The 14,563-nt window shown below is 34.6% G+C and overlaps 1 protein-coding gene across 3 annotated transcripts in view; it reads left to right on the forward strand.

Moving 5' to 3' along the window:
• Positions 1 to 14,563, forward strand: part of ABCB1 (ATP binding cassette subfamily B member 1) — an 87,002-nt gene that overhangs the window by 19,624 nt on the left and 52,815 nt on the right. For all 3 annotated transcript variants that reach the window (XM_039878208.1, XM_039878210.1, XM_039878209.1), the window contains 3 exons: positions 8,029 to 8,080; positions 12,485 to 12,676; positions 13,086 to 13,257. In XM_039878208.1, the coding sequence (XP_039734142.1) occupies positions 8,029 to 8,080; positions 12,485 to 12,676; positions 13,086 to 13,257 (416 nt within the window). The remainder of the gene's footprint in view (positions 1 to 8,028; positions 8,081 to 12,484; positions 12,677 to 13,085; positions 13,258 to 14,563) is intronic.

Consider the following 14,563-nt stretch of genomic DNA (forward strand, 5'->3'; position numbering starts at 1 on the left):
TGACCAAAGAAAACATTGTCATCTGTGTCCTCAAGGCCAGCATTATGAGTATGCTCCTATAATTATAATGTTAGCTAATATTTAAATTCTAAACATGTACTTCATAAAAATTTCCATAATGAATTTTTTTTTACTTGCTCAAGGCTTTCTTCTGCTGCTAACCATTTCATTGGAAAAATTCTTAGAGAGAGATTTCTGGAAAATTTAGTACCAAATAATGGCAATATACTTCAAATATATTGTTTACTGTGACAGTTTACATTTTAAGTTTGAGTTAAAACTTAAAATATGGCTATTTTTTCTAGAATTAGTGGAATGCAGTCAGATTTGGGGAGGGGGCAGTTTCTATTGAGGGAATACCTTTCAGCCAAAACGTAGATTAGTCACAACGTAATATATGTAATATGTTATAAAAACAGCAAAAAAATAAAGATGCAGATAGAAACCGACCCACTCTAGGTGCTTAAAAGTGGAATGAATAAACAAAAGCCTGAATTATAGAATTTTGTAGGTGAAAAGAGCCTAGAAATTACCTGGCCCGAACCCATAATTTTATAGATATAGAAACAGATGTCCAGGAACTTGAAGCAATGTGGCCACAATGGAATTGCTTGCTAGGGTTAGGGAACTGAGTTCCGGGGCCAGGAATCCTTCTTTAGTCTGGTATTTTTTCCACTCTACTAGTGGTTTCAAACTCTGCCTAAAATTACAGCAAATAGCATTTTCACTTTTTATTTTCTCTCCTTAAGATACCATCTGTATATTTGCTTATGGGTATGCCAGGCAGGTCAGACACAAAGCATAGTTCTTCAGGCCAGAGGTGTGAAAGCAGCATGCAGGAGGAGATTGTGGCTCCTAAAGTCACCTCTGTCACCTTCTATAAGCCCAACCATACTGAGTGGCAGGCAGTAGCCCGGGCAAATGCCAGAAAGATTGATCATCTAGGCAAAAGGTCCAAATTCCTGCACAAGAGGACTGGAAAAATTGGAATCATAGTGTTCTTGAGCTAGAAAGGACCTTGTGGCTCATTTAAGTCAACAGTTTATAAACTCTTCTGTAATCAGAGAACCTGTGTAAATAACTTCTATCATGGAAGCTCATCAGGTGAAAGTTAAAAGGGAAACTTCTTTGGTTGAAAGTGATGGAGGGGAGCCCAGAGCCAGGACATCTGCAGATTGCGCAGATTTCATGCTCTTCTATCATCTGGCAGAAGTGCCGAGGTCACTCATATAGCCCACCACGTATAGTGCTGGCTACAGCCTGTGTCCAGAGCCATCCTAATGTCTTGCCTGCACAACTGTAACGTCTTAACTCCTCTCTGTTTCTACTCTTGCCTACTTGTATCCAATTCTCTACATACCTTTCCAGTGAGCTTTTACAAGCATATCTCCCAAAGGTTTTCCATAGTATGGAATACATACAAATTCCTTACATTGGTCTATGTGTCCCACATGATCTGGGACAGATCCTGTCTTATCAGTCTCATTGTTTAATACCTACCCAGTATAGCCCACCCACACTGGCCTTCTTTCTGTTCCATGAACACTCCCTTCCTGTCTTGGGGCCACACAGAACCTGCCCCATCCCTCTGTAATGGCTTCTTATCATTTACTTCTCCCCTAGAAAGACCTTTTGTCCACAAACCCATCCCAAAGTCACTATAGCATCGCTGCTTTCTTTACTTACTTAGAATTATTGTTCTAAAATTATCTTGTTAATTTATTGGTTAATTTATTATAGCTTCTCAAATGGGCAGAAAGGGAAAAAAAGGAAAAAAAAAAAAAGGAAGTTCCTAGGAAAAAAACTCTTAGCTATTTCAGCAGTGGTACCCTGTCACATGAGGTTTGGGGCCTAAAAATCAAAGGATTTCCTGATTGCACAGAAATCTAATGAGATTAAAAATATTAGGCTGTATCCCCACCAGCCAAAACAGTTCCTAGCAAGAAGGCTCTGTGGAAGATGGTTTGAAAACTACCTTTATAATATAATCTTGTTTAACCAGTTAGGAAATCATAAATGAATCCATGTCACATATTTTTATTTATACTGTCCTTAAGTCTTCAGTAGTTAAAACTACTAAACATAGTGAAGTATTTAGGTCAGATAAAAATGTACTGTAATCCTTATGTGGTATGGAGTCTTTTGTAATATTGATGGGCACTTTTTAGTTGTACGTTTCTTTGAAGTCTTTCTTGGGCTTAGAAAAGACTTTCCTTACCAGGTAGTAAGATTGAGGTCTGTTGTGTCTTTTTCGAACCTTAAAATATGTGAGGCACTTATATACAAAGTAGAAAATGGTTAGAATATTTCGATGTAATGTCTGCACATATGGTGGCACTGTGAAATCACTTGTAAATCTTTGAGACAGGCTAGGTTACAGCAGATAGAACAGGCTGTACACTGAAGACATAAAGATAAGCAGGGCATAGCCCAGTTCTTTAGGAGCTCATGTAAATGAGAGTGGGAAGAGGAGATAGGTCATCATATTTCTATTATAGTATTGACTTAGTTAATGAATTATGTGTCATTTACTATGGAATTCTATGACAAGATTAATCCTTCTGCTAGGGGTAAGCCATTTGAGAGAAGGTCATATTTGAGCCCATTCATGGAAGGGAAAAAAAATTGTGGTAAAGGCAATACAGGTAGAGAGAGCAGAATGGATAAAGGCTTGGAGGAATAAAGCTGTCATTAGTTTTCTATTGTATCTCTTCTCAGTATGTGGAAAATATTTTTAGTCTAAAAGCGTGGTGTTTACACAGAGGTGAAAGACCTATATTCTGAAAATTATAAGACATTGAACAAAGGAGATAGAAATAAATGCCCATGGTTTGGAAGGATTAATATTGTTAACATGTCTTTACTACTTAAAGAAATATATAGATTCAATGCAATCCTTATTAAAATACCAATTTTGTTCTTCTCAGAATGAGAACAGCTAATCCTAAAATTTATATGGAACTGCAAAGGAGCTGGAATAGCCAAAGAAATTTTGAGAAAGAACAAAGTGATCATGCTGCCTGAGCTCAAACTATATTATAAAGCTAGAATGATCAAAACAGTATGGTACTTGCATAAAAACAGATATATGATACATGCAAAAAAATGAAATTGGACCACTTTCTTACACTCTATATAAAAATAAACTCAAAATGAATTGAAGACTTAATGTAAGACCTGAAACCATAAAATTCCTAGGAGAAAACGTCAGGCAGTAAACCCTTAGACATTACTCTTAACGATATATTTTTGGATTTGTCTTCTTGGGCAAGGGAAGCAAAAGAAAAAATAAATGGGACTATATCAAACTAAAAGGTTTTGTATAGCAAAAGAAACCATACACAAAGTGAAAAGGCAATGTACTGAATGGAAGAGATATTTACAAATGATACATCTGATAAAGGGTTAATATCCAAAATATATAAGGAACTCACATAACTAAACACCAAAAAAAAAATCCAATTAAGAAATGGGCAGAGGATCTGAATAAACATTTCTTCAAAGAGGATATACAGATGGCCAAGAAACATATGAAAAGATGCCCAACGTCATTAATCAACAGGGAAATGCAAATTACAACCACAATGAGATATTACCTCACACCTGTCAGAATAGCTAGCATCAATAAATCAAAAAATAACAAGTGCTGGTTAGGATGTGGAGAAAAGGGAACCCTTATACACTGTTTGTGGGATTGTAAATGAGTGCAGCCACTATTGGAAAACAGTATGAGATTTCTCTTCTGCTTGTTTATCTGGAGGAAAAAAATCACTAATTCAAAAAGATATATGTACCCCTATGTTCATTGTAGCATTACTAGTATTAGCCAAGATATAGAAGCCACCTAGATGTCTATCAATAGATGAATGGATAAAGACAATGTGGTATATATTCTTGCCATTTGCAACAACACAGATGGACCTAGAGGGTATTATGCTAGGTGAAATAACTTAGACAGAAAAAGACAAATACCATATGATTTCATTTATGTGTGGAATCTGAAAAAACAAAACAAAACAAATGAATAAAACAATATAGAGAATAAGCTGATGGTTACCGAGGGAGAGGATAGTGGAGGATGGGAATAAAAAATGATGGAGAGATAACAAATAAAGGGATTTACTCATGTAAAAAAAATATTAGTCTCATGAGATTTAAACAAAATATTTTGTTATGCTAAGTTTTCTCTTCAGCCTCCAAGGGCAAAGACTTCAGGAACACAAGATCAGAGAAGAAACTTAGGCACATTTTCTTTTATGTGGCAGCAGCCCTCCCTCCAGCCAGCAACTGCCAAATGCCCTATCCACTGGAATAAGGAGAAAGGTGTGGGGTAAAGAAAACATCTGGGAAATTGTCAGTTGCCATTTCAAAAATGTTATCTGTCATATGTATATTGTGGCAAGATCACAAAGTGATTAATATGACATGTTATGCATCTTGGACTTAACCCTTTATGCAGTGGACGGTCATTGAGGGTTATTAACAGGAGCAATATGATATTTTCATTTCCAAAGATAAAATCCGGTGACAATAGGAAGATCTGATTGGAGTAGAAAGACCAGTTAGGAGGCTCTTATTAAAGTAGAGGTAAAGTAAACCACAGTCTGAACACCTATTGGACATCTTCAATTGAATGTCCTTGGTACCACAGAATAACAGTCTTCAAAACTGAACTAACATCTGACCAGACCTGTATTTATCAGATGCTCAGACTTGAGGTCTTGATTATTTTTTCATTTTCACTTTCTCAACTTCTTTTCCATCAGTTGCTAGGGCCTATAACTTCCCCTCTATAGATATTAGGGATACTTTCCTTTTCTATTCTCACTTACATGGGGACCTGAACCCCAGAGTGCTGACCACGAGGCAAGATAGGATTTGAATAGCTCCAGTACGAATATGGGAGTCACTGAAGCTGAGAGCATGCATGTAATTCTGGGAAACACCAGAATGTAGGGAAAGGGGTGAGCATGAGAAACCAGTGAATGAGACTAAAAGAGAGGGGTCAAAGTAGTGGAAGAACCAGGAGAATGAGGTTCTGGAAGCCAGAGAGGAGAAACTGGTCAAGAGTCTAAGCAAGTTATTTTATGAAAGCTACACTTACATGTTTGACTTTCCTGTACTGATTATTTGGCCAATATGGTTATATAGCCCAGAGAATTTCTGGCTTTTCTCACTGAAAAACAATATTAATTTTTGGATACAATTCAAATACGTGTTCTTTATGACTGTAGGTTTGGGCAGTAGCCCTTTGAGATTGATACAAGTCAAAAATTACTGGGCTGTATGATCTCTAAGGTCATTTCAGTTTGAAAGCTTTTATTTTGTGAAAGTGTGCCTAAAAATAAGAATTTGCGAGAGCCTCATTGAGGAGAGAAAAATCTCTAGGCCAGAGAACTTTTAATTAATAAAAGTTGATTGGAGGAAAGGAAAGTTGAATGGTAGAAGTCTAAAGAACATAACATCTTTATTTCATTCTTTGGTCAGTAGAGATCATCTCTGTCAGAGGACTTGAATGATCCATTTTTATTCCAACTGGTACACTTTAACTTTGCTGAAGCACAAATAAAGCATTGATTTCTGATGACTGAAGCTATGGATAGGTAGGTAGATAGGTAGGTAGATAGGTAGGTAGGTAGGTAGGTAGGTAGGTGGTAGGTCGGTAGGTCGGTGATAGTCGGTGGAAGGTACATGGTATAGATGATATAGATAGATAGATAGAATGAGCCAGATAGATAGATAGATAGATAGATAGATAGATAGATAGATAGATAGATAGAAATATATATATATATATATACCTATATCGTTATATATAATGTAGTTATACACGTGACTGCGAACATTGAAGCCACCATTGTCAGAGAATATTTGTTTAAATTCTCTTAGTCCTTTATCTCTAGAATTGAGAAAACTGGTAGCAGCAATTAGTAGAAAAGATATTTAGAGTTGAAATTTTGTCTTGATTTGTTAATAATAAACACTAGTGACAGTTAATATTATTTAGAAACATTTTCCAGCTAGATAAATAAGATAGAAAATCCCTAATGAGAAATCTTCCAGGACTGATTAGGAGAAAAATTCCTACCCACTATTTAATATCCTGTTTTGTCTTTGAAAATATGGAGCAGATGCAATCGCATCACTGATGAAAGAAAAAAAAGTCAGTCCGGACACATTTATTATTGCATTGACATAATGTGAAGCAGTCATGGTTCTTTGCTACATGTTTGCTATGTCTCTGTGTCCTTTTATTACTTTCTATATTACCTTACCTTACTTTCTATATTACCCCTAAATGTGGTCTTACCTAGGGTTTTGTGTTTGGTTGCCATTTTCTCCTTACATGCCTTCCTTTCCTCACAGGTAAAGAGAGATAGCTTTTTTCTTTCCTGAATTTAGTTATAGCCTCTAGTATATGACTCCTAAATCTTCAGACCTGAACTCTCTCCAGAACTGGAGAGCCAGAGTATGAACACTTATTGGACATCTTTAATTGAATGTCCTTGGTACCACAGAATAAGTCTTCAAAACTGAACTAACATCTGACCAGACCTGCTCTTTTTGCTGGCTTATTTTCCACCATGACACCAGTATTTATCAGATGCTCATATTTGAGGTCTTGATTGTTTTTTCATTTTTACTTTCTCAACTTCTTTTCCATCAGTTGCCAGGGCTTATAACTTCTCCCTCTCTAAATATTATGGGTACTTTCTTTTTCTATTCTCACTTAGAACTTCTTTCCTTACGTAATAGCAGTAGTTCAAGTCTCTTAGTCTCTCCTCTGTTTTACTTAATCTTTTACCTTGCTGCCAGCTAAGTCATCCTAGACCACACCTCTAATTATATTCTTTTCAGTGCAAACCATTGAATAACTACTAGTTTTTATATATCACCCTCATGGGGCCCCGATTATCTTTATAGACACATATCCACCTCTTCCCATCCTCCCAACACACCCCACAGCCCAGCTGAAATGCCTTACTCATTCTTCAGACTTGCTGTGGAATTTTTTCCACATTGTTCTCTTTGCCAGAAAAATATCTCTTTCCCTTTCCTTCATCAGTCAAAATCAGACTTATCTGAATTAGGCCTTCTCATTTATAATGTAGCTTTTGAAATGACTACAAGATTTAAAGTGTGCCTCCCCAGCGATCCAACAATCTTGATTATGATAATTTATCCTATGAAAATATTTACCATATATTCATATATAGTATATGTATACAGGTATGTTTAATGCAGCATTGCTTGTAACAGTAAAATACTGGAAACAACTAAAGTAGAAGCAATTTTGAAAAAAACAGAGATACACATATATACATACATACTACCATAGAAAATTGACTACTGAATGTAGACTGTGATTCTGGTTTTCAAAATAAGCATGTATGTGTATTTGTGTATTTGTATATATGCATACAGTAAAGAAAATATGAAAAAATACACACCAAAATATCGAACAGTGATTAGTGTGTGTGTGTGTGTGTTGGTGTATGGAGGAGTGTTAAAGTTTTAATGTACTTTGTCCAACAATGTTAACACTATGTGACAAGCTCATTGTGCTTATTACTTTATTCTTTATATTTCATATATTTTCAATAAAAATAAAAACTGGAGAAATGTAGTGTTAGATTTTAAATACTAGGTGCTTTAATGTCAGGTATGCACTGATATTTATTTATCAGGACAGAAACCTAGAAAAGATTTTTCTGTATGTCATCTTGGAGTGATATTTCATAAAATATTTTAATTCAAGGATACTGATATTCTTGTTGATGAACTGTTCCTTAATAAATGTGGGTTTCTTCTTGCAAATAAGCTTCATTGAATTTAATGTTTATGTGGTTGCACAAAGCCAGCAGTCAAGAATTTGAATGGATGCTGTGATGCTTTACACAATTAAAACTGAATCAGTTTGAGCTATTTTTGTGTAAATTGTTGACACAAGTTCAATTCATTTTTATATGCTTTTTAAAATGGAGAACAAAGAGCATAATGGTACATGTTTGTTTCATGCTGATTTAGGTATGATCAACGCTACAGATCTCTCGGACAACCTGGAGAAGGAGATGACCACGTAATTAAATATTTTTCTTACTATTGTTAAACTTTTCTGTATCAGTCTAATTGTGGTAATGTTTAAATTTTTGCATATAATAAAGATTTAAAGTTTTGAGGAAAAAAATACCATTGTTAGTTTTCTAGGAGAATATAATGTAGAATTTTTTAAAGAAAATAATTTGCCACATAAGACACACTTAACTTAGGGATAAACCTAGATTAGTTGTATGTATGCATTGGTATATATAGAATATCATATACAGGGAAATTCGAATTCACAGTGACCTTTAAAAATGTAATTAAGAATCACATTATTTTCTTTTTATTTTGTTTCATTTCATTTCATTTCATTTTATTATGTTGACATTGGTTAATGAAATCCACTGTTTCAAGTGTACACGTTAACGGTAAGGCATATATATATTTACACTACATGTTCACTGCCATAGTTGGATTTCTTTCTGTCACCACATATGTGACCCCTTTTACCTCACCTACGTCCTCCCTACCCCCCTACCCTCTGGTAACCATTAGTCCATTGTCCATGTCCATGAGTCTTTGTTTGTCCTGTTGGCTTGTTGCTTTTAGGTTTATATCTCAAATATAAATGATATCGTGTGGTTTTCAACTTTTTCTGTCTAGCTTACTTCACTTAGCATGATTATCTCAAGGTCCATCCATGTTGTTGCAAATAGCAGTATTTCGTCTCTTCTATGGCTGAGTATTATTCCATTGTATTATGCACCACATCTTCTTTATCCAATCATCTCTTGTAGGACACTTCAGTTGCTTCCATGTCCTGGCCACCATGAATAATGCTGCTATGAACATCAGTGTGAAAATATTTTTTAGGATATATGTTTTCAAGTCTTTGGGGTAAATACCCAGTAGAGGAATTGCTGGATCATATGGTAGATCAAGTCTTAGTTTTTTTGAGGAACCTCCCTACTGTTTTCCATAGTGGCTGTACCAATTTGCAGTCCCATCAGCAGTGTATGAGGGTTCCTTTTTCTCTGCATCCTCTCCAACACTTGTTATTACTTGTCCTGTTGATAATAGCTATTCTAACAGGTGAGAGATGGTTGTGATTTGCATTTCCCTAACAGTTAGGGAAGGTGAGCATCTTTTCATATGTCTGTTGGCCATTCGTTTGTCTTGGGAGAAGTGTCTGTTCAGGTCCTCTGCCTATTTTTTAATTGGATTGTTTGTTTTTTTATTGTTATTGAGTAGTGTATGCTCTTTGTATATTTTGGATATTAGGCCCTTATTGAAGGCATTGCTTGCAAATATATTTTGTCATTTGGACAGTTGTCTTTTTACCTTGTTGATGGTTTCTTTTGCTGTGCAGAAGCTTTTGAGTTTGATGTAGTCTCATTCATTTATTTTAGCTTTTATTTCCCTTGTCTTTGAAGTCAGATTCATAAAATCCTCTTTAAGTCCAAGATTCTTGAGCTTTTCTTCTATGTATTTTATTGTTTCAAGTCTTATATTCAAGAACACAAACTATCTTTCCATTTCTTTGTATCGTCTTCAATTTCTTTTAATAAGGTCTTACAGTTTTCATTATATAGGTCCTTCACATGTTTCATTAGATTTATTCCTAGGTATTTTATTCTTTTTTGTTGCAATTGCAAAAGGAAGTATTTTTCCACCTCTTTTCTGACAACTCATTATTAGAGTATAAGAATGCTATGGATTTTTGAACATTGATTTTGTATCCAGAAACTTTACTGTATTTGCTTATTGTTTCTAGTAGGATTCTTATGGAGTCTTTAGGGTTTTCTATATAGAGAATCATGTCATCCACAAATAGAGACAGTTTGACTTCTTTGTTTCCTATTCGAATGCCTTTTATATCTTTCTCTTTCCTGATTGCACTTGCTAGGACCTCCAATGTTATATTGAATAACAGTAATGATAGTGGACAGCTTTGCCTTGTTCCTGATCTTAGAGGGAAGGTTTTTAGTTTTTCACCATTAAGTATAATGTTGGCTGAGGGCTTCTCATATATGGACTTTATTATGTTCAAGTACTTTCCTTCTATACCAATTTTGTTAAGTGTATTGATCATAAATGGATGCTGTATCCTGTCGAAGGCTTTTTCTGCATCTATTGATATGATCTTATGATTCTTATTTTTTAATTTGTTTATGTATCACATTAATCGATTTGCATATGTTGAACCATCCCTGTGCCCCTGGGATGAAGCCCACTTGATCATGGCGTATAATCTTTTTAATATGTTTCTGTATTCGGTTCGCTAGTTTCTTATTTAGGATTTTTGAATCTATGTTCATGAGAGATATTGGTCAGTAGTTTTCTTTTTTTGGTGTTATCTTTACCAGGTTTTGGTATCAGGGTAACATTGGCCTCATAAAATAAGTTAGGAAGTATTGCCTCCTCTTCAATTTTTTGGAAGAGTTTGAGGAGAATAGGTATTAAATGTTCTTTGAATATTTGGTAGAATTCACTGGTGAAGCCATCTGGTCCTGGACTTTTACTTTTTGCTAGGTTTTTTATGATTATTTTAATTTTCATAGTGCTGATTGGTCTATTTAGATTTTCCAGTTCTTCTTGATTCAGTCTAGGAAGGTTGTATTTTTCTAAGTACTTGTCCATTTCTTCTAGGTTATTAAATTTGGTGTTATATACCTTTTCATAGTATTCTTGTATGATCCTTTATATTTCTGCAGTGTCTGTTGTAATTTTTCCTCTTTCATCCCTGATTTTGTTTGTTTGTGTACTTTCTCTTTTTTCTTTAAGAATCGCATTATTTTTGATGACTTTGTAAGTATTAGTTTGCTTCCTAAATGTTTTCAGTAATGATATGATGATATCAGTTAACATGATTTTTTGTTAACAGAGTATATAATTCTAAACATTGAAATAAAACATCCCAGAATAAAACTTTTGTTAATGATTTATACATCTTGCAAAAGATGTCCAAAGTTGTGAATTGTTGAATCAGAAGATAATGATTCCACATTATCCTATAAGTGATCTGGTAGATTTGAAGAGAATGGAGACACTTGATTGTTTTTTGAAAGATGAGGAGCAAGTACTTCTAATATTCATATGGAAACACTCTTTTTTTATATAATATTGGGAAAAATAAAACTGTTTTATAATCATCTTATAAATACTTAAACAAATATATTTTATTTGAGTGAACATAGACTGATGGTTAAAAATATATTAATTGATTCTTAAAGTATGAGTTCAACTTGTTAAATTGGATTTCTTTTTAGCTCTCTCTTGCTACATCATTAACACTTGAATAATAATTAATTATTGAATTTTCTATTAACTACAATTTAGTATTCTAATTACACCTTCCTTATTAAAGATTTTAAGTTACAAGATATAGATCTGGGCAGATATGTGTACTAAGATCCCTGCTGAGTTGAACATTGAGTTGTAAACAATCAGTGACTATCTGGTTATTACATAACCAGTTTTACAGCTTTTGTATGGTTCATACAAACACTTTTATTTGAAGATAGCAAGTAATGAACTTAAAAAAAATGGGAATATTAATATCTTATATTTCATTTTAGAATGTTTGTCTTTAACTTAAAAATTAATTGCTTACTAAAACCCAAGAGTTGTTTGTATTCTTAAACTGGAAGACTCAGAGTGAGGAAACAAATTCTAGATGATCAAGGGTCTGGTTTTAGAAGATGCTTACTTTTTTTATTGTTAGAGTTTAAACTAGATGGACTACTATTTGATTCATTAAGCATTTTACGATAACTCATGACAGACAGTTGGGAAGGTGGCATAAAAGTACTTTTTATTTTCAGTTCTCTTGGTATCCTAAGTCTGCCAGATTAATGGACCAAAAGGCCAGGGAATCACTTCCACCTCTTGGTTCCACTTTCTGGCAAGTTCTGTCATTTCTTTTCATTTGCCAATGTGCAGACAACACCCCAAAGTGCTCATCTACTGATGCAAGGTGTAATACAAGTAGAAAGGACAACAATGGTAGATCTTATCTGATATTGTGATGCTCCAAGGCACCCCACAAGACTTTCACAATAACTGGCATTCTCTGAGTGCTTACTCTGTGCCCAGCACTAGCCCAAGTGTATTACATGCACTACTGTATTACTATTCTTATCTCCATTTTACCTGTTAGAAAACTGAGGCTTAGAAAAGTTAATCAGCGTGCCACATCACACAGCAGTTAAGTGAAGAGCTGGAATTTGGGCCAAAGCAGAAAGCAGACTCTCAACCATCCCACACTGTGTTGGCACAGACATAGTTGGATACTGACCATCAACTCTGCTTGTTATAGTCCCTGAGTATTTGTTAAGGATGGCAAGATATCCAGATAGCTGAAAAAAGTCAAAATGAGTGGTCCGTTTGGGAAAGATGCATTAATTAGAAAACAGTATGCAGTATTTGTGTTATTTTTCAGGTATGCCTATTATTACAGTGGAATTGGTGCTGGTGTGCTTGTTGCTGCTTACATTCAGGTTTCATTCTGGTGCCTGGCAGCTGGAAGACAAATAGATAAAATTAGAAAACAATTTTTTCATGCCATAATGCGACAAGAGATAGGCTGGTTTGATGTGCATGATGTTGGGGAGCTTAACACTCGGCTGACAGAGTAAGTACTTAGCTTTTCGTTGAACTCAGATGTGGTTCTTATACATATTAAAATGAAAGAGATGTCATCAGATTTTCTAGGAGATGTTAATGAATCACTTAGAAGTAATTGCAAGACTAAATTCCTTCTGAGCAGTGACCATGTCTTTTGCATCTTTTAGTTCCCAATGCATAAGGGCATGGCATGAAGGGATCTGCATCACTAGCACTGAATGAGGAATTGCATTTGCCCAACTCAAAAAAATCCTCCAAGAGTGTGAAGTAGAACAAAACTTTCTGGGGATATTTCTGAGCAAGATCCTAGAAGTAAACTAATTTACCCCACACTAAAAAAAAAAAGACTAGATTCAGGAGAAAAATTCTGTGTTCATAATTCTGATGTCTATTTCTAACACTATCTGTTCTTTTAGTGATGTCTCCAAAATTAATGAAGGAATTGGTGACAAAGTTGGAATATTCTTTCAGTCAATAGCAACGTTTTTCACTGGCTTTATAGTAGGATTTACACGTGGTTGGAAGCTGACCCTTGTGATTTTGGCCATCAGTCCTGTTCTTGGACTGTCAGCTGCCATGTGGGCAAAGGTAGGTGAAGCTTATAAATCCAGATTCTCAACTGTCTCTGCCCCACTTCCATCAGCAGAAGGCTTTTTTTTTTTTTAACCAAATCATGACCGTGACTCTGTACTAAATACTTGGCTTAAATATTCTTTTCAAAATCAGTGGGAATCTTTTCAAAATCAGTTGCCATCTCACTGAGTCCTACCCCTACCAGAACTCCATGCTGTCTTGGGTCATGTGGTTATTTGGGAAAGAGATGAGAAAGAAAGAAGTAACTCTCATATCTCATCATCTACCTTCATATGAAAAGCATGCTCAACTCTTAAAAAGATGTGTATTGTTGAATATGAATAATCAGCAATTCCATATTCACACAGCAAATAGAGATTCAACTTTAGTGAACAACACATGTCCCACTCAATTAAGTTTATTGGTTTTAATGTTTTTAGTATTATAGATTTTGTTTAATTTGATTTTGTTAAATTGATTTTACAGTTTTGTCAGTGTTGTTCTATTCAGAATGGTTCTATATTTATATATATTTTAATCATTGTTATGAAAATAATTTAAAAAATACTTTCTGGTCTCTTATGCATGTAGATCCTAAGCCTACAGTTCTCTCTTCCAATTACAAAGGCAGAGTAAAACTTAAGGCTAGATATGGCGCTCATTTTAAATTGATTTGATGTAAGAGTGGGTCGTGGTAGAGAGATTGGCCCAGTATGTAATTTCTGTTGGGTTCAACACAACTTAGAAAGGCACTGAAAATTCATGCGGCAAAAGAATATAAAATAATGAAGGACCAGCCAAAGCCAAGGCTAACATAAAATAAATCAGACTGAAGTATTAAGAAGTTTTAGATTTTTTACTCTGTGGCATTGGTATTGTTTTGTTATTACAAACAATAACTACCATTTGTTAGTCATCTACTATGTCAGGCAAATATATATGTTATCTTTTTGAAGTATAGGTCATTTTATAGAGGAAGAAATTGAAGTTTTGAGGATTCTGTTATTTTGTTGCTCAGAATAACACAAGTTTTAAATGGTGGTATTGGCAGTTAAATTGCATCTCTGTATCAGTCAGCTGAAATATTTGGCAAAAGCTTTCTGTGTCAATTGATTTTTCTGTTAGAGTGTTAAGCAAGACAGGCAAACTCTTCAGATTAGTATTTGTTGATAAACTTTAAAATGTATTAATGTCCATTCTAGTTAAGAAAATAGACAGCAAGTTAATCTTTTAATAATTAATTATACATTGCTTCAGATGCTATTTTTTAATAAATGGAGTCCTAGACTTATTAGTAAAAATCTAAGCTTTTATCCTCACT

This window comes from Pteropus medius, unplaced genomic scaffold, assembly GCF_902729225.1.
Source record: "Pteropus medius unplaced genomic scaffold, Ma_sr-lr_union100, whole genome shotgun sequence".
Classification (NCBI taxonomy): Eukaryota; Metazoa; Chordata; class Mammalia; order Chiroptera; family Pteropodidae; genus Pteropus; species Pteropus medius.